The following is a 20,686-nucleotide window of genomic DNA, read 5'->3' as shown; positions in this document are numbered from 1 at the left end:
TGATCGAATCGCAAGCAGCTGTGAACGGTAGCTCTGTGCAGAATACTAGAAACTGTGAACTGTTTGTAGCAAGCTGATTTGGAATCTCGGCTCCAAAATCTCATGCGTTACTCCTTTGGCAGAGATTAGATTCGATGCACTCTAATCAAATTGAAAACACTGAACCATTGATGTTGATATTCCAACAAGGGGCTACATTGTTTACATCAAATAACAAAGTTTTTTTTTACTTCCACTGCATGGAGTTTAGGGGGACACAAACACTATCATTCCACAGGCTGTCATCGGTTTTGTTTATTGGATAGTTAAATGGGATGGGACATACTGGCATCTCTCCAACATAAGACATAGGAGCAAAAATTGGCTATTCGGCCTATCAATGTTGTTCTGCCATTCCATCATAGCTGATTCCTCTCAACCCTATTCTCCTGCCTTTCTCCCTGTAACCTTTGACATCCTTGGGAGTCAAGAGCCTATCAATGTCTGTTTTAACATCTCAGTCGGTTACCTGCATGCATGAACTTAGACAGACGTGGTAATTGGATTGTGTAGGGCAATAGTAGTGTCTAAACCAGCGCATCTGCAGCAAAAGACAGAGGAGACCAATCAGGGATTACAGAATAGTTTGATATTTTACCTTGGGAAACATAGAAGCCAGTTGTGGAATTAAAACAAAACTGGGGATATTCAACAGCTTATGTGGAAAGATTGACTGCAAGTTAATGTTTCAGGCAAATGAAACCAGTTGGATGCCATTATTTTCTTCCCCTCCTCTCTCCCCCCTCCTCTCTCCCCCCCATTCCCTCTTTCTTTCTGTCTATCCATCATTCTCTCCACTGAATGTGGGTTTAGCCTATGCACTTCACACACAGACATAAACAGAAAGGATCTTTAGATTTGCATAGCATATTGAGTCTCCTGGGAACCACTGGAGACCTTATCAGTTAATTCAATAATACTGTTTTTCTAAACATGCTTGTTGTTTATACAATGGTGCTAGGTAACAACTTACCATGGAAGACTACTGTTGAGATGGTAAGTCTCTAAAGATCCCAGATACTTGTTCTGAAGGAAAAGAAGACAACTAGAGAGGAAAGATCGTGGACAATCTGTAATACCACATCCATTTCTCACTCCAGCTAATACCATATATTGCCAAGTGACCGTTTGTACACTTTGTCCATCTAATGGCTACTGCCTGGCAAAGGCAGAGACCTGAGACTGGTAGCCTGCTGCCCGTTTTCTCTGGGGAAGGTTTTCATATGGAATAACAAGCCAATGTGAACTAACATTGAAAATAATTATACTGGACCGCATTTTAAGGTGTTGCTTCCTCAGAATTTTGTTTTGTTTATGATAGACTACTTGTAGCTGAACACAAGTATAATTTCAGACTACGTGTATCACGTAGGAATTTGGAGAAACAAGAAATCAACTTTTATTGAATACAATGTGTTAAATTGCATAATGGTACTGATGCTGTGCAATAGTTCAACTAGGCTAAAAATGTTTTGCTGATGATTTTTGTTTGTACTCAGTGACTCAAGCTTCTCGCTTAAGTGTCCAATAATAATCTGCCAGCACTCGTGGATTCCAGTTGCCCTGATACTGTTCCTCCATGTCCTGGTGAAACCTTTCACTGTGCTTGTCACTGACAGTGCCAATATTTGCAGGGAAGACGTCAAAATAGGAAAGCAGATAATGAATCTTTAGTGACACATTGTAGTTCATGGTTTTGTATACTTGAAGCATGTTGTCAGCCAGCTGCATGTGGTTTGGTGCTCTGTCATTGCCAAGAAAATCTTCAACAACATTCTTGAATGCAGTTTTCTCCGGTCCCACTAGAAGTTCTTCGAATTGTCTGTAATTGATGACCTGTTTGATTTGTGTGCCAGCAAAAGTGCCTTCCTTAATCTTGGGATCAGTTATTCTTGGAAACATCTGTCTCAAGTATTGAAATCGTTCATGGAAATGTTTGCACTTGGTGACAGCAGATTCCATCCGTGCAGTTTTGAACCCAGTAGTTCTGTTTTTGCCTTTGACAAACCCAAGTCTCTGACCAGGTTATTTAACTGAGATTGAGTTATCGGATGAGGCTTACTCAACATAAAGGGATTAAAATCTGTATCGATATCAGTGTCATTTTCCATTCCTGGCTCGTGCATCATTGCACCTTCATCTGCGTCCTCTAGACTGAATGTCTCTGGTAGCTTTGTACTGGAAAATTATCGTCATGCAACACAGGTCTCATGGCTGAAGGAGAGATTGGGGTATTCAATGGATTTCTTGTTATTAGCGGAGAAACCAGACACGCTGGTCAGACAGAAGTAGCTGTCCGTCACATGATCCTTCTGATCTCACCATATCATCCGGACAGCAAATGACATTAACTTCTGAGTACCACTGAGCCAAGCTCTAAGATAGAGCTTGTTGCACAACAAGTGTGAGGAGCCCAGACATTGTCTTGATCACCAATTTTACACCCAAAGTAGAGCTCATAGGCATTCTTAATAAGAGGAGTCCTGCTCCTCCTTTGAGATTTAAGTGTGTACTCGTCACAAATATAACAACAAGTATCACAGCTGTTGCAACATTGGTGAGACATTTTGCTATCACAAATACATCTGAAAATGAGTACACGCAATATGCTCTGCTCATGGAACACGTGCATCAACCTGATCGCAAACCAATATACTTGTAAATGCAATACATAGCACAATGTGTGTGTGATGCTTTTATATCCCTTCTAAAACCTGCCCTGCCATGTAGCATCCACCCTGCCTAAGCATGCCTGTACAAGACAGAAAACTTTTCAGCTTACATTGTGGGTAACATTTTAATTGACCTGAATTGTGAATTGAAATAGCAAGTATAGGCGATTTCAAAAAATAAAATGTATGATAGGGAAATTTCATGGTGATTTTCATGATCAGCAGCCCAATATCCATAAGATACATCCAAAAGTATTTATGAAGCAAAATCTTTGTTGTCCAGTGTTACATGTTAGGGGATTATAAAGTGTTTAAAACACAAACTGCTGTAGGAAATCAATGAATTGAGCATAATCTGTGGGGTGGGAGAGGGAGAAATTTGATTTCCCCCAAAGATGCTGCTTAACCCACTGAGTTCCTTCAACAGGTTGTTCTTTTTCCCCTGATTCCAGCATCTGTATTCTCATGTGCCTCTGCTATAGAGTGTAACAGAGCTTGGTTTCTAGGACACTGATGGTTTTCTTTGAACTTTTTGCAGAATGGTGCTATTCCAGGTGAGATGGTGAAGAAAGATGAAAACTTGAAGCGTGGGAACTGGTCCAATCAAATCGAGTTTATCCTCACTAGTGTTGGATATGCTGTAGGTCTTGGAAATGTCTGGAGGTTCCCATATCTGTGCTACAGAAATGGAGGAGGTGTGTAGAACTTCTGTAATTTTCATGTGAGCATGTGTGCATTTTTAAGAGTATGTGAATTGTGTTAAAGCACCTTAGGGCATTTGTATGATGATGTGGATGTATTTGTGAATGTATAAGTGTTTAAATCTATATGTGAATGTGAGTGGACTGTGAATTCTTGTTTGTTTGTTCACATCTGGATTAGTGTGTGGCTGTGTCTGTCTTCCTATCCTTAAGTGTGATTATACATCTATCTAATGTACAATATGTATAGTATGAGCTACTATGTCACTTCCCCATCAAACGTATTTGCACCGGTGTCATAAGGACATGCCCAAAATCTGAGAAACAAATAAGAAGTTAATAAAACCTAAGAACAGCTTGAATTCAATCAAAATTCACTTATAGTCAAAATTTACCCTGCAATTCCACAAGTAATTTAGCTGCAGATCTGACTGAAAGATGCTTGGCAATAGCATAACATGTCAATGGCACAGAACTGCGAATAGGCCCTGGAATTCAATATGTTAAATCTCTAAAGATCCCTTCTCTGATTAATACCATATATTTGCATGTAGGTTCTTGCACATCAGCAAAATTCCACAATTTGTCTCCTTTCAAGAATGGCTGGCTTATTTGTACAAATAGCAAATAGAAGTACTGGGTTTTATTTTAGCAATATATACACAATATTCACAGTCCGTCACACTTCAAGTTTGTTTTCACAGTAACTCATTTTACTGGTCTGTTATTCTTTGTGTCACATTTGCAGTACATTATTCTCCGTGTACAACATTTTCAGTCTGTTAAACGCAATGTGCCACATTCTCGGTGTTGTTTCCATTGAGTCAGATTGTCAGCTGTTTGGTATCCTCGCTGTGTTAAACTTCCAGTCTGTTATTCTTAGTGCACCAAGCTGGCATATGCTTGTTAGTCTCATGTCATTCTCCTTGTGCTACACTCACGTCATCTGCAGTGCACCAGATTCGCAGCACTCTTCAGTCTGTCATTTTTGTAAATGTTTGTTATTCTCAATATATCATCCTGTCAGTCTCTTATTCTCACTGAGTCACATTTGCAATGAACTATGTCCACATTCTGGCTTAATATGCCATATTCACTATTTTTTAAAAATCATGCTCAAGGAGCCCCTCTCCTAGGCATGACAGATTCTGCAGATGCTGGAAATCCAGTGCAACGCAACGCAACACACACACACACACACACACACACACACACACACACACACACACACAAAAAGTACTGGAGGGACTCAGTAGGCCAGGCAGTATCTACGGAGAGGAATAATGTTCGGGCTGAGACCCTTCATCAAGGAGTCCTGATGAGTGGTCTCAGCCTGAAATGCTGGCTCTTTATTCCTCTCCATAGATGGCGTATGACCTGCTGTGATTTTACAGCATTTTGTGTGTGCCATTCTCCTAGTCTGTTATTTTCAACCTAGGGTATTCTCAGCCTGCTAAGTGTGTTATATTCACAAAAGTTTGTTATTATCAGTTTGTTGCAGTTTCATCCTGTATTCTCAGTATGTCAGACTTCCGGTCTTTTTATTCTTAATGTTAAATTAATTTGCTCATATTATCATATTGTCTCAATATTGTCATATTCTTAGGTTATTTGCATTGTAAGATACTCCCAATTATTTGTTATTCTAAGTGTAATACTCTCAGTTGTCTGTTATTTCCATTGTGTCCTATTTGCAGTTCGCTATGTGGACAGATGTTTTTATCAGAATGATACATTCTCAGTGTTACATCTTTGTATGTTGTCATTTACTACTTGGTGTGTCTAATTCTCTGTGTCACGTTTTCAGATAATTTAGTGTGTTCACATCTGTTTTTCTCAATCTAATACATTCTGAGGTATCTGCTCCTCTTAAGTCTGTACTGAATTCTCTGCTGTCCATTTCTCTTACAATGTCAACATGGCATTTTATCTGTGAGTCATACACACATTTAATTAAATCTTAGTTTCACATTCTCTGCTGTCTGTTATTTTGACTAATCCCACTGACAGTTGTATTATTTCCAATCATTTTTAATAAAGCTATTTCTTATGTTTCCTAGAAATGTCTGCTTTTCTTATTGTGTGCTGCTGATTTAACATATTCTCAGGTGCCTGATGTTCTCATTGTGCGGCTGTTATTCTCAGTAAATGTATCCTCAGATGTTTATTGTTCTCATTCTGATTCATTCTCAAGTCTCGGTGTTCTCACTTGTCACATTATCAAGCACCTAATGTTCACAGTAAAATATTTTTTAAGGTGTCTGTCATTCTAGGTCTATCTAATTCTTGCATGTCTGAAATTCTCTTTACTTAGACTGAAGGGATTGAGATTCCTTTCTCTTAAAGACAAAAAGAGGGGTAACCTGACAGATGTATGTAAAGTTATGAACATGTTGATTAGGTAGATAGGAAGATGTTCCTATGTCTTATGGTCTTATATTTTCAGCGGGAGAAAGTGCAATCTAGGGATCATGAATGTAAAATAATCACCAATAACTCAGATGGAGAGTAGAAGTAGAAATCTCTTTACTTGAAGAATATTAAGAATGTGCAGAATAGTTGGCACAAGTAACAGATGGTTTTGGGAGAGAGGGGTGGACTAAACACATTTGAGAAAGTTAAAGAAGACTATGCTGATATAGTCAGATGAAGATAGGTGGGAGGAGGTTCATAGGGAAGTAAACTCTAACATGCCAAACTTCCCTTTTTGTGATTTATTTAAAATAACCAATATTATATGAAGCAGAAAGAGGCAATTTGACTGAATTTCATGATCCGCTTCATGTTGTTCCTTTTCAAAGTCTTAACAACATAACCCTCTATTCTCATGTCCCTCATGTTCTCATCAAGCTTTTGTTAATGATTATAAGATGGTAGTCAATCTCTAAGATCCATTCTAGTCTCTCTGTAGCTAATACTGTATTTCCAAGTAGGTGATTATTCCTCTTAAATGAAACCATTCCCTGTGGTAACAAGTTCCATATTCTTGCCACGTTAGGTAAATATTTTTTTCGGAATTTGCTGTATGAGTTCTTGATGACTATTCTATTCTGATTTTGCCATCCCCTACACAGAGAAACAGTGTCCACTTTACCAAGACCCTGATAAAGTGATCCTTAGCCATTGCTTCCAAGAAAAATGAGATCATTTCTTTGTCAACTAGTCTGCCTCTGTGTTTCCAGCATAATCCTCATTAATTCTTTTTGTATTCCCTCTAATGTTTACAATATGATTACCAGAATTAGACAGAATATACCAAGTTTTGTCTAACATGAGGTCTTATGTATATTTTGCATAATATTCAAGATGTCCCACTCAAAATAGCTAGTCATTTTTGGCTTGCAAACACAAGGAATTCTTCAGATGCTGGAAATTCAAGCAACACATCAAAGTTGCTGGTGAACGCAGCAGGCCAGGCAGCATCTCTAGGAAAAGGTACAGTCGACGTTCAGGCCGAGACCTTTCGTCTGGTCATTTTTGGCTTGCAGTTTTATGGCCTTATTATTGTGCTTTTAGTGTTTTTGTAGTTATTTTCCGAGATACCTCATTTCCCCTACCCCATAAAGATTATTATTTTCTTTAGTTTTCTTTCCCAAGTATTCTACATCACCCTTATGATTGACACTCTTGTACAAAAAATCTCCATCCTACACGTGTTTATTAATTGCTGACCATAATTTTTCCAGTTCTACTCAGCATTGACCAATTCCTTTACCTTGTTTTGGGGCTGTCTGCAAATTTAGAAATTATGTTGAATCTATAATTTAAAAAGTATAAATTTTAAACTAATGTAGTCTCAGTATTGGCTATTGTGGAAGCCCACTTTCTGCCTTCTGTCACTCTAAGTTAAAAACTCATCATCCTTACCCTCTGCTTTCTAAATTGATGCCAACTATTTATCCATGCTTACTCCAGATAAGGTGACCTTGGTCATTAACTCTCTTGTGTGACACCTGCTCAAAGGCCTTTTGAAAATATATTACATACATCTGTGATATGAACCTTCTGAAAACTGTTGCTTATTTATATTTATAATTTTGATTGCTAGATGGTTTTATATTTCAACTTTACTAGGGATCCCATTAGTTTTCCAACCTGTGACATTTTCAATCTCTGAATACATTCCTCTAACCTCCTTTCTTAACCGCTGATATTACTCTTGCTAACAGTCTCAGGCACATTACATTTTTCAACAAATTCTATGTAAAAGTGCCTCTTCTATCTCTTTCTTAACATCTTGTAAAATACACAGACATAATCTGTACAGGCCAGGGATTTTATTCTCTTTGCAAAACATTTATTCTCAATGTAACATTTGTGACGTTTGTTTCCTTGTGTGATATATTTTGTAAAATGTTGCATAAGCCATTTGAACATTTTCAGGCATTATTTTCATGTTTCTTAAATGTTTGGTATTTTTCACATATCAGTCTTATAACTAATATTGTCAAAATAATGGAATGGCTGGTTCTTAAGATAATTTCTTTTAGGAGTTTGATACTGATACTAAGCCTTATTTTTCCCATACTAGTATGTACACAATTAGTTGCAATTGTCAATCCATTATTTCTGCAAATAAATTTATGTTTGATGAAAATAATTGACATTGGCTACAACTATTTTTTATGGATGGGAAATAACTTAAAAACCTATGTAAACAAAGGGCAAGCAATTTACTTATTCTTCAAGAAGATGAAAAATACTGTGGCCTTTAGTGGAAAATAATTAATTTAAAATTAACTTTAAATATATTTAACACCAATCCATCCTGAAATATGCCTCTGTGGACTTCTAATGCCTTTCATCTATTTCATTTCTTTCTCATGTCTTCAGTTCTACTCGTCTCTTTTTTTCTTACGAGTGCACATATCCACTTTTACATAAGCACAACTTGCAAATCATCCGACAGTCACTGAACCTTAATGTAATCTGTAGGGAAAATGTAAACATGTTTAAATCTAATCAATAGAAGAAGCTTTGCTTCTTGGGTTGGCCTGACACCTGACACTCTCATTGATGTGACTTTATCTTTAACCTTGAACAAGAGAAAATCTGCGGATGCTGGAAATCCAAGCAACACACACAAAATTCTGAAGGAACTCAGCAGACCAGGCAGCACCTATGGCAAAAAGTGCAGTTGACGTTTCGGGCTGAAACCCTTTGGCAGGACTGGAGGAAAAAAACTGAGGAGTAGACTTAAAAGGTGGGGGAGGGGAGAGAGAAACACCAGGCAATAGGTGAAACCTGGAAGTGGGGTGGGGGGGGGGCTGATGAAGCAAAGAGCTGAAAAATTGATTGGTGAAAAAGACAAAAGGCCATGGAAAAAGAAAAAGGGGGAGGAGCACCAGAGGGAGGTGATGGGTGGGCAAGGAGATAAGGTGAGGGAGGGAAAAGGGGATGGAAACTGGTGAACATGGTGGGGGTGCTGGAGGCCATTACCGGAAGTTTGAGAAATCGATGGTCATGCCATCAGGTTGGAAGCTACACAAGTGGAATATAAAGTGTTATTCCTCCAACCTCAGTCTGGCCTCATCACAACAGTGGAGGAGGCCGTGGATGGACATATCGGAATTGGAATGGGAAGTGGTATTAAAATAGGTGGCCACTGGGAGATCCCGGTTATTGTGGTAGGTGCTCAGTGAAACAGTCTCCCAATCTATGTTAGGTCTCACCCATATACTGGAGGCCACACTGGGAGCACGAACCAAGTAAAAGACCACAACAGATTCACAGATGACGTGTTGCCTCACCTGGAAGGTCTGTTTAGGGCCCTGAATGGTGGTGAAGGACGATGTGTAGGGGCTGGTGTTGCACTTGTTCTGCTTGCAAGGATAAGTGCCAGGAGGGAGATCAGTGGGGAGGGACAAATGGACAAGGGAGTCACAAAGGCAATGATCGCTGTGGAAAGCAAAAACTGGGGCGGGGGGGGGCAATGGGATCCCATTGGAGGTAGCAGGAGTTTCCGAGAATTATGTGCTGGACGCAGAGGCTGGTGTAGTGATAGCTGAGGACAAGAGGAACCCTATCCCTAGTAGGGTGGCGGGAGGATGGGGTAAGAGCAGACATGCGTGAAATTGAAGAGATGTGTTTGAGGGCAGCGTTGATCGTGGAGGAAGGGAGGTCCCTTTCTTAGAAAAAAGAGGACATCTCCTTCATTGTAGAATGAAGAGCCTCATCCTGAGAGCAGATGCGGTGGAGATGGAGGAATTGAGAGAAGGGGATGGCGTTTTTACAAGTAGCAGGGTGGGATGAGGTATAGTCTAGGTAGCCTTGTGAGTCCATGGGTTTGTAATAGACATCAGTGGATAAGCTGTCTCCGGAGACAGAGACAGTGAGATCGAGAAATGGAAGGGAGGTGTTGGAAATGGACCAGGTGAATTTGAGGACAGGGTGGAAGTTGAAGGCAAAGTGGATGAAGTCAACGAGTTCAGCACGGGTGCAGGAGGTAGCACCAATGCAGTCATCAATGTGCTGCTTCCATGTGACATGCTGCATGCAAACCTGTCCCCACTATGAACTTCACCTTCACCAGACGGTATCGCCGGGGTTTTTCAGGTAGCAGCTGACAGTGCAAATTATTGTTAATTTACACTCTTGATCACCTCAGCTCAGCTGAAGTCCATGTTCAGGTGACGATCTTGCTTCTGGGGCATTTAAATACATAAAAAAAACACTGTGGAAATGTATGTCTAAAAAATTGAAAATATCATTCACTAAAAACAATGCAGTTTTTATTCAAACCAAATGAGAACATCAGAAGGCTGCAGGGTAGCCTTCTGGAAGAGTTTATGAGTCAAGAAGTCCAATCCTGATGCTGAAGCACCCAATATTTAAGTACTTTTGCTGGCACTCTAGTCATACTTTATTGATCCCGACAGATCTACCTGTTTAATGAAGCAGTTGAAGGCAAGTGAATCAGTCAGAACATGTTGCCTTCATTCATTGTTTGGCATTTTTACAACTGAGTAGAGATTAACCAAAGTATAATCTATTTCATGTTAATACATGTACCATTCAGAACTGATTAAATGATTAATTATGTGATCTATGTCAGAACTGAATATGAGAGTCCATCGAATGCCAAAGACCAAGGAACAACTTTATTTGCCATATGTATTTACGTGTATTAGGAATTAACTGTGCTGTGCTGGCGAAACATACAACGAAATAAAACAACGAGACTCAAGAGTTACACAGGAGAAAGAACTATACTTTTATACTTTATTGTCGCCAAACAATTGATACTAGAATGTACAATCATCACAGCGATATTTGATTCTGCGCTTCCTGCTCCCTGGAGTACAAATCGATAGTAAATATTAAAAATTTAAATTATAAATCATAAATAGAAAATGGAAAGTAAGGTAGTGCAAAAAAATCAAGAGACAGGTCCGGACATTTGGAGGGTATGGCCCAGATCTATACAAAAGTAAAGCTAGACGTTCTGACATAGAATAAAATATGGATAAAAATAAATACCAGCATGTATTTACAATGAAAGTGGTTTAAAGTATAAATGCAAGAGATTCTGCAGATGCTGGAAATCCAGAGCAAATAACACAAAACGCTGGAGGAACTTAGCAACCCTAACCACAATCCAAACCCTAAGGCAGCATCTATGGAAATGACTAAACAGTCAGTGTTTCAGGCTGAGAAAGGAAGGGGGAAGATGCCAGAATAAAAAGGTGGGAAAGGAGGACAAGCTAGAGGTGATAGGTGAAGCCAGGTGGGTGGGGAGGAGGGGAATGAAGTAAGAAGCTGGGAGGTGTAGGTGGAAAAAGCAGAGGGCTGGAGAAAAAGGAATCTGATCGGAGAGGGGTGTAGGCCATGGGGGAAGGGGAAGGAGGAGGGCACCAGTGTGATGATAGGCAGGTGACGAGAAGAGGTAAGAGGCCAGAGTGGGGTATAGAAGAAGGCAGAATGGGGAAGGGAAAAAGGATTACCAGTAGGAGAAATCGATGTTCGTGCCATCAGGTTGGAGGCTACCTGGATGGAATAAGATGTCTCTGACTGTGATCGAAGTCACTGGAGAGACACTGAAGCCAGTGATATAGAAGTCTTTATTTGTTACAACAAGCAGGCATCATTCCAGAGACATTCTCAGTCTCCAGTTGATTCATTAAAGTTACAATGGCATAATTTACCTCAGTACTTTGGGGCGATCATGCTTCCTTTGTATTGTATATCTGCAAAGGGAGACATCTCTGAATATTCAAGTACCTTTGCTGGGACAATTCCCTGAATTTATTTAAATTTGCAAAGGTGCAAATTCCGTAAACCCATAGTTGTTGCAGGTCAATTAACACAACCACATTGTCTTAACTTTTGACTTATGCATATGCAAATGTCGGTTGGTCACCATTTTGCAAACCACATCTCTTTTTCTATGGGCTTTTAATTTCAGTTTACTGCTTGCAATTTACAATAAAAACTGAAAACTAATTGCAAGCTTCCAGAACGTATTTACAGCACATTTACAGTACTGCAGACTGGTTCTTGTTTACATTGATATTTGTTATATTCACGTAACTCCAGAATACTCCTGATCAAGGTGTTGCTTCTCCACTGAGAGTGGCCTCATCGTGCAGAAGAGGAGGTCATGGACATTGGGATGGGGATAGGAATTAAAATGATTGGCCACTTATTGCAGTTAGAGTGGAGGTGCACGGCAAAGCTGTCCTCCGCTTTACAATGGTTCTCACAAACGTAGCAGAGGCTGCTTCAGGAATACCGGATACAGTAGACAATTGCAACAGATTTGCAGGTGAAGTGTTGCCTCACCTGGAAGGACTGTTTGGGGACCTGAAAGGAGGTGAGTGGCCAGGTGTAGTATTTCTTTAACTTGCAGGGATACATGCCAGGAGGGAGATTAGTGCGGAGGGACATACGGACAAGGGAATCATGGAGGGAACGATCCCTGTGGAAAGTGATGAAGAGTTGGGGGGGTGGTGGAGCAGAAGTGGGAAGTAAAGATGTATTTGGTGGCAGGATGGCAAAAGTTGCAGAGAATGGTGTGTTGGATACAGGGCCTCCTGGAGTGTTGGATACAGGGCCTCCTGGAGTGGTAGGTGAGGACAAGAAGAACACTATCCATGTTGGGCAGCGGGAAAATAGGATGAGCTTGGATGCCAGGATATGCAGGCAACAGCAGCATCAATGGTGGAGGAAGGGAAATCCCGTTCTTTGAAGGAGGAGGACATCTCTGATATCCTGGAAAGGAAAACCTCAACTTGGGAACAGATGCAGTGGAGATGAAGGAATTGAGAAAAGGGAATAGCTTTTTCACAGGAGACAAGTTGGGAAAAGGTATAGTCAAGATAGGGAAGGGAATCAGTAGGTTTATAAAAGTTATTGGTAGACAGTTTGTCTCCGGAGATGGAGGCAGAGAGATTAAGAAAAGGGAGAGAGGCATCATTAATAGACCAAGTGAATTTAAGGGCAGAGTAGAAGTTGGATGCAATGTTGATGAAATTGACAAGCTCAGCAGAGGTGCAGGAAGCGGCACCAATACGATTGTCAATGAGGCAAAGAACAAATTGGGATGCAGTACCTGAGAAAGCATGGAACATAGACTGTTCCACATAGCCAACAAAAAAGGAAAGCATAGTTGGAGTCTATGCAGGTGACCATGGCTACCCCTTAAATTTGGAGAAAGTGTAAGGAGCTGAAGGAGAAATTTTTGAGGGTGAGGACCAGTTCTGCCTGGTGGAGGAGGGTAGTGGTGGAGGGGAACTGGTCGGGTCTGTTGTCAAGGTTTAAATTTTTGAAGATGCAGTGCAGTGACTGAGGTAATAATTAGAGGGGGTGGGAGGTAACTGCAAGGGTTGATCAGATTAACTGTATACAGTTTGTCAGTCTTAATTGCAATGAAATAAATCTCGATTTTAACTAGGAAATCTAATATCAGTCTAATTTTCTTGTATACAGTGGTTCTTGGATTTGAAATCAATAATTAATTGCATGAACCTTATGAGGATTTACCAGTATTGCAGAACAGTGGTGAATATTTGGTGTAAAGTTAAGCATGCATTACCAATTCACTGTACCACACAGTGCTGGATAGGTAAAGCTTGAAAGCAGATAAACTTTAATAACAGGTTAGCCAACCACATTAGTTTGCATTTATATCAGCCAAGCTTTCATCTACATTTATGCAAAATTGTACCTTTTCCTGAAAGTTCTTAAGAAAAACATATTGGTTGAATATTGTTAATAGATGTTTGCATTTACATACAGCAGCAATTTGTTTACACATTAATTGATTTTATGATGAATGGATAGTCTCTCATTTTTACACCTTATGAGGAATTTTCCTCCCAAAGCCTATTTAAAGGATTTTTAATAGGAAATCAACAACTATTTCCATCTAGTTTCGATCTAATAACAGTAAAAAATAAGAATGAGAGTTTATTTGGGATCTAGAAACAAAAAGGATTTGTAATATTTGGTTCTGCAACATCATCCAAGGTATTTTGTCCATACCCAACACAGTAGCCGGGGACAAAAGATGTTCCAGGACTTGCCAATTCACATTTCAGATTGTAAAAGCATTACATCACCTCAGCTTGTACTGATAGAAAGGATACTTGCATGAAGAATCGCCTCCAACTCACACTACTTGCCATGTCTGGATGCATGTTTTACAGAGGAAATCTGGGACAGGGTATTGGAGACAAAGTTAAGCAGAGCATGGAGCTTTTATTCTACCTGATCCTAGTCAGAAGTCTCAGAGAATTCATGCCATAATGGACAGTTTGAATAATACAAGAAGAAGAAGAAGAATATCTTTATTGTCATTGTTGTGGAGCAATGAAACACAGTTTAGCAGCTCAACGTTTTGCAGCATGACAAAGAATATATACATAAAATAAACTCTAAAGCCTCAGGATTACAGTCCAAAATTAATAATATATGGATGGGGGGGGGTGGGGTAGGACTATTGCACACCTGCCATTCCTGGAAGTGTGATGCATTTAGCTGCTGCCGTCTTAGGAGGGGGCAGGAGAAGGGAATGGGGTGTTATACATTTCACTGCTTGTGGGTAGAAGCTGTTAAGGAGTCTCTTTGTTTTCATCCTTAATGCTCTGTATCTCTTCCCAGAAGGTAGAGGGGAAAACAGGTGATGTCCAGGATGAGGGGGATCCTTTGAAATACAAGTAGCCTTCTTTTGAAGTCTGCCAGTATAAATGTCTCTGAGGGAGGGTAATGTTGTGCCAATAACCCGCTCTGCTACCCTCACCACCCGCTGCAAGTCCTTCCTGTTCTGTTCTGTGCAGCTGGCAAACCACACTGCACAGCAATACGTCAGGAGGCTCTCTATAGTTGTCCGATAGAAGTTGATCAGCAGGTGATGAGGGAGGAGAGTGTGCTTTAGCTTCCTTAGGAAGTAGAGCCTCTGTTGGGCCTTTCCCACCTGATAAGAGATATGGGCAGTCCAGGTGAGGTCAGCCGAGATGTGGACGCTGAGGAACTTGAAACTCTCTACTGTCTCCACCTCTTTCCCGTATATGTGCAGAGCAGAGTGCTCGACGCTCTTTGATTTCCTGAAGTCTACTATCAGCTCCTTGATTTTTGTGATGTTCAAGTCCAGGTTATTATGACAACACCATTCTGTCAAATGCTGTACCTCCTCCCTATAGGTTGTCTCATCACAGTCTGATATGATACCTATTAGGGTGGTATCGTCAGCAAATTTGACAATGGTGTTGGTGGAGTGAATGGTAGAGCAGTCATGGGTGAAAAGAGGATAGAGGATGGGGCTGAGAACACACCCCTGTGGTGTACCAGTGTTCAGGATGAGAGTAGATGATGTGTGTTCTCCCATCCTGACACTTTGGGGTCTGTTACTCAGAAAATCCAGTATCCATGAGCACAGTGAACTGTCAAGGCCCAGGTTGCTCAATTTCTGCACCAGTTTGCAGGGGATGACTGTATTAAAAGCTGAGCTGTAGTCCACAAACAGCATTCTTACATAGGTGTTATCCTGATCCAGGTTTGTAAGGGCTGTGTGGAGAGCTGTGATGACTGCATCCTCTGTCGATCTGTTTGCACGATATGCAAACTGGTATTTATCAAGGTCAGCAGGTATGGCAGACTTAATATAAGACAGTATGAGTCTCTCAAAACATTTCATGATGATAGGAGTTAGAGCAACTGGGCGATAGTCATTAAGGCAGTTCACCGTACTTTTCTTTGGTATGGGTATTATTGTGGCTGACTTAAGGCAGGTGGGGACTACAGACTGTAGTAGTGAGAGGTTGAAGATGGTAGCAAATACTCTCGCTAGTTGATTTGCGCAGTCCTTAAGAATCCTTCCGGTGACTCCATCTGGGCCAGCTGCTTTCCTCACATTGACTCCGAGCAGGGTGGATCTGACCTGGAGTTGGTGTAATTGTATAGGGTCATCCTTCTCTGTTAGTGCTGACTGGATGCCAACTTCTCCATTCTGACTGTCAAAGCGAGAAAAGAACTGGTTCAGAGTGTCTGGCAGTGTCCTATCTGAGGAGTTTGTGACTGTATAGCTGCCCTTGTAGCCAGCAAGATGAATATTGCACAATTCTCTTGGACAATACAGGGCATGCCTAATGGGGCACACATGGTAAATAGGCTACGGCCACTCATTCCCAGGGCCATTAGGAATAGTAGTTGGTGTCACAATGGGAGGAATGGGTGCAAAGCTCAGCAAAACATTTATATCTGTGTTATCATTTCCACCCACAAAAAAGTGGTAAAACTGTCCAGCAGATGCCGTGATAATATTAAATTAGGCATAGTAATGTGGGACTTCTCCAAGTTACACATCCATTTAGCACTGTTTAAATGTGCAACTCCTCATCAGAAAATAAACAACAAAACTGTTTGCTTTATTAGCAGAATTAAATATAACTAACCCAAACGATCATGTTTTCATCATTATATAATCTGAGTAAACAGCACTCAGTTTATAGTTAAGCTTAAGCATAGTTGCTAAAGGAACTTTCCTTCAAGTTGTTCTCAGAATTTGACAGTATTGTCCGTAATCTTGGATCTTCTTTTTTAAAGGTGCTTTTATGTTTCCCTATATCATCATGCTGGTCTTCTGTGGTATTCCTCTTTTTTTTCTGGAGCTTTCCTTTGGACAGTTCACCAGCCAAGGATGTCTTGGTGTGTGGAGAGTTAACCCTATGTTCAAAGGTAAGAAAGTTCATTACCAACTGTGCCAGGGGAATGGATAAGCGGCACAGGAAAGCTAGAGGTGGGGATGTTATTAAAATGTATATTGAGATGATATTAGCGATATTCCCAGAAAAATGTGACTGCTGCATCCATAAGCAAAATTAAACACTGGGAGGTATTACTTTGTTGTGTGAGAAGAAGCAATGTCTGAAGACTTTTGATTTACAGTTGGTGGCCACTATTATTACACTGTGCACCTCATTAATCTATATATCTAATCAGCCAATCGTGTGGCAGCAACTCAATATAAAAGCATGCAGACATGCTCAAGAAGTCAGACCAAACATCAGAATGGGGAAGAAATGTGATCTGAGTGACTTTGACCGTAGCATGGCTGTTGGTGCCAGATGGGGTGGTTTGAGTATCTCAGAACCTACCGATCTCCTGGGATTTTCACACACAGCAGTCTCTAGAGATTACAGAGATTGGGTTAAAAAAACAAAAATACTTTGGTGAGCAGCAGTTCTGTAGGCAAAAACACTTTATTAATGAGAATGGCCAGACTGTTTCAAGCTGACAGAAAGGCATCAATAACTCAAATAACCGCTTGTTACAACAGTGGTGTGCAGAAGAGCACCTCTGAATGCACAAATCTCGAACCTTGAAGTGAATGGGCTACAGCAGTAGAAGGCCATGAACATACACTCTGTGGCCACTTTATTAGATGCAGAAAAACTGAATAAAGTTGCCTTTGAGTGTATATAATTGCAAGACTCTGGTTAGGAAATCCCTTAAGATTGAGGATGATGTGCCTCCACTCTGTACTTGGGTTCTGAGGTGGCTGATGGGATCCACCACAACACAAAGAACAGGGTCTATTATGTGAGGGAAATAGCTCCTGCCATTTTAGCTCAGTTTTTCATGTGTTTCAGACAGAGATTGAAAGACCCTCATGCTACCCTGATGTTCCAGCTTCATTTTGAATGTAATGGAACAGTGATACCTACCAGTGGCAGTGTTACCCTTGCTGCTGGCAACTTTGAGAATATCCTTGGATCACTTCCTCTGACCTCCAGCAAATCCATTACTCTGATGGGGCTTGAAATAGAGTGCTCATTTCCCAGTGACAGACTGCAAAGTACTAAATGTGTCACAATCACATATAAATAATTTTACCAGGACAAGGCTATTTACCACTATTTGTTACATCATGTCCAAAGCGGAGAAAAGCATATGAACAAATGCTTTGTGAAAGTTTAGTCCACCCACCATGAAAAATTTGCTGGGAGGTCTTAGACTACCATAAATGCCCTTCCCACTTGGCACCACATTATCTGCCCTGTGAAATTGGATGAGGCTGCCACACAGGCAGATTGATAGTCTAACCTTAACGGGTGGAGACTACCTATTCAATTGTGGGTCCCCAAGGTGCCAACTTGAGCAAGGAACCCTGATAGCATGCAGCAAAGTGGCCTGCAGAGTCCAAAATATAGAACTATCTAACTGTACAAGGGAAGAAAAAGGCGATTTCTGCTTTAGTGTCCTTCTCCCCCAAATGCTATCAGCATAATTTTGAAATATGGGACATACTTAATGGAGGAGAAATTATTTCCCATAGATGAGTTATATTTTCTGCATCCCAGGGAGCTATGTGTGTCAAGTCACTGTATATTCAAAGCCAAGATATTTTTGGACGAAAGGAGAACCCTGAGTTAGGAAAGAGGAGGTCAGCAATCAGACTTTACTCATTATATTTCTGACAGTTCCTTAATTTATTATAGCCTTGTTACGCTTTCAGTTTCTGTTACTAATTATATGACTTCTGTTAAATTTTGCTGTTCACATTGTAAAGAAGTTGTGGTGGGAACAGTGCCACTTCCTGTTTGTCCTAGAAGCCTGCACATCAGAGTCATCATAATTTAAAATAATGACACTAAATTGGCACTCTCATTCCAAGGACCTCAATAGTGGAGATTTCCTGCATGCCCTTTGAGGCAAAATTATGACTTGCACATAGACGTTAAATTTTATTACTCTATAAGATATAGGAGCAAAAGTAGGCCATTCAGCCCATCAAGTCTGCCCTCCCATTCAATCATGGGCTGATCCAATTCTTCCAGTGATCCCCACTCCCCTGCCTTCTCCCCATACCCTTTGATGCCCTTTCTAATCAAGAACCTATCTATCTCTGCCTTAAATGCACCCAATGACTTGGCCTCCACAGCCACTTGTGGCAACAAATTCCACAGATTTACCATCCTCTGACTAAAGCAATTTTTCTGCATCTCTGTTCTAAATGGATGTCCTTCAATCCTGAGGTTGTGCCCTCTTGTCCTAGACTCCCCTATCACGGGAAATAACTTTGCCATATCTAATCTGTTCAGGCCTTTTAACATTTGGAATGCTTCTTTGAGATCCCCTTTCATTCTCTTGAACTCCAGGGAATACAGCCCAAGAGCTGCCAGACATTCCTCATATAGTAACCTTTCATTTCTGGAATCATTCTCGTGAATCTTCTCTGAACCCTCACCAATGTCTGTATATCCTTTCTAAAATAAGGAACCCAAAACTGCACACAATGCTGCAAGTGTGGTCTCACAAGTGCCTTATAGAGCCTCAACATCACATCTCTGTTCTTAGTATTCTATACCTCTAGAAATGAATGCCAACATTGTATTCGCCATCTTCACCACCGACTCAACCTGGAGGTTAACCTTTAGGGTATCTTGCACAAGGATTCTCAAGTCCTTTTGCACCTCTGCATTTTTGAATTCTCTCTCCATCTAAATAATAGACTGCCGGTTTATTTCTTCCACCAAAGTGCATGACTATATACTTTCCAACATTGCATTTTATTTGCCATTTCTTTGCCCATTTCCTTAAACTATCTAATTCTCTCTGCAGGCTCTCTGTTTCCTCAACAGTACCTGCTCCTCCACCTACCTTTGTATCATTGGCAAATTTAGCCACAAATCCAGTAATCTCATAGTCCAAATCATTGACATACATCGTAAAAAGCAGCAGTCCCAACACTAACCCCTGTGGAACTCCACTGGTAACTGGCAGACAGCCAGAATAGGATCCCCTTCATTCCCACTCTGCTTTCTGCCGATCAGCCAATGCTCCACCCATGCTAGTAACTTCCCTGTAATTCCATGGGCTCTTATCTTGCTAAGCAGCTTCGTAGGATCGGATGGTCAGTTGAGTTAAACTGCAAGGGTGAAAGGACGTTGATGGTAGTTATATAAAGGCTTCCCAACAGAGCGGCTGGGAGGTGGACCACAGGTTACAGCAGAAAATAGAAAAGGTGAGTCAAAGGGGCAATGTTATGATAGTCTTGGGAGATTTTAACATGCACGTCAATTGGGAAAATCAGGCTGGAAATGGATCACAAGAGAGTGAGTTTGTTGAATGCTTAAGAGATAGCTTTTTAGAGCAGTTTGTCGTTGACCCTACTAGAGGATGTTATGTAATGAACCAGAGGTGATTAGGGAGCTTAAGGTAAAAGAACCTTTAGGAACCAGTGAACACAATATGATTGTGTTCAACTTGAAATTTAATAGGGAGAAAGTAAAGTCTGATGTAGCAGTATTTCGGTGGCGTAAGGGAAATTACAGTGGTATGAGCGAGGAATTGGCCAAAATAAATTGGAAGGAGCTGCTGGCAGGGATGTCAGTAGAGCAGCAATGGTGTGCATTTCTGGGAAAAATGTGGAAGGTGCAGGACATGTGTATTCCAAAAGGGAAGAAATACCCAAGAAAGGGCATACAATAAAGCAAAAATTAGTGGGAAGATAGACGACTGGGAAGTTTTAAAAACCTACAGAGAGCAACTAAAAAAATCATTAGAAGGGAAAAGATGAAATATGAAAGCAAGCTAGCAAATTATATCAAAGTGGATAGTAAAAGTTTTTTCAAGTATATTAAAAATAAACAGAAATGACAGTGGATAAAGGACTGCTAGAAAATGAGGCAGGAAGCCATAAGGAAGTTTAGAGCGGCAAGGAGATGGCTGGTGAACTAAATGAGTAGTTTGCGTCAGTCTTCACTGTGGAAGACACTAGCAGTATGCCTAATGTTGTAGCGTGTGAAGGAAGAGAAGTGGGTGCAGTTACTGTTA

General features: G+C 40.6%; 1 protein-coding gene across 1 annotated transcript in view; it reads left to right on the top strand.

Moving 5' to 3' along the window:
• Positions 1-20,686, top strand: part of slc6a9 (solute carrier family 6 member 9) — a 285,699-nt gene that overhangs the window by 224,835 nt on the left and 40,178 nt on the right. The window contains exons 3-4 of the mRNA XM_072273648.1: positions 3,250-3,406; positions 16,454-16,585. Of these exons, the coding sequence (XP_072129749.1) occupies positions 3,250-3,406; positions 16,454-16,585 (289 nt within the window). The remainder of the gene's footprint in view (positions 1-3,249; positions 3,407-16,453; positions 16,586-20,686) is intronic.

Source organism: Mobula birostris, chromosome 12, assembly GCF_030028105.1.
Source record: "Mobula birostris isolate sMobBir1 chromosome 12, sMobBir1.hap1, whole genome shotgun sequence".
NCBI lineage: Eukaryota > Metazoa > Chordata > Chondrichthyes > Myliobatiformes > Myliobatidae > Mobula > Mobula birostris.
Note: the sequence above shows the minus strand (reverse complement) of the source record. Positions and strands in the feature narration are given on the sequence as shown.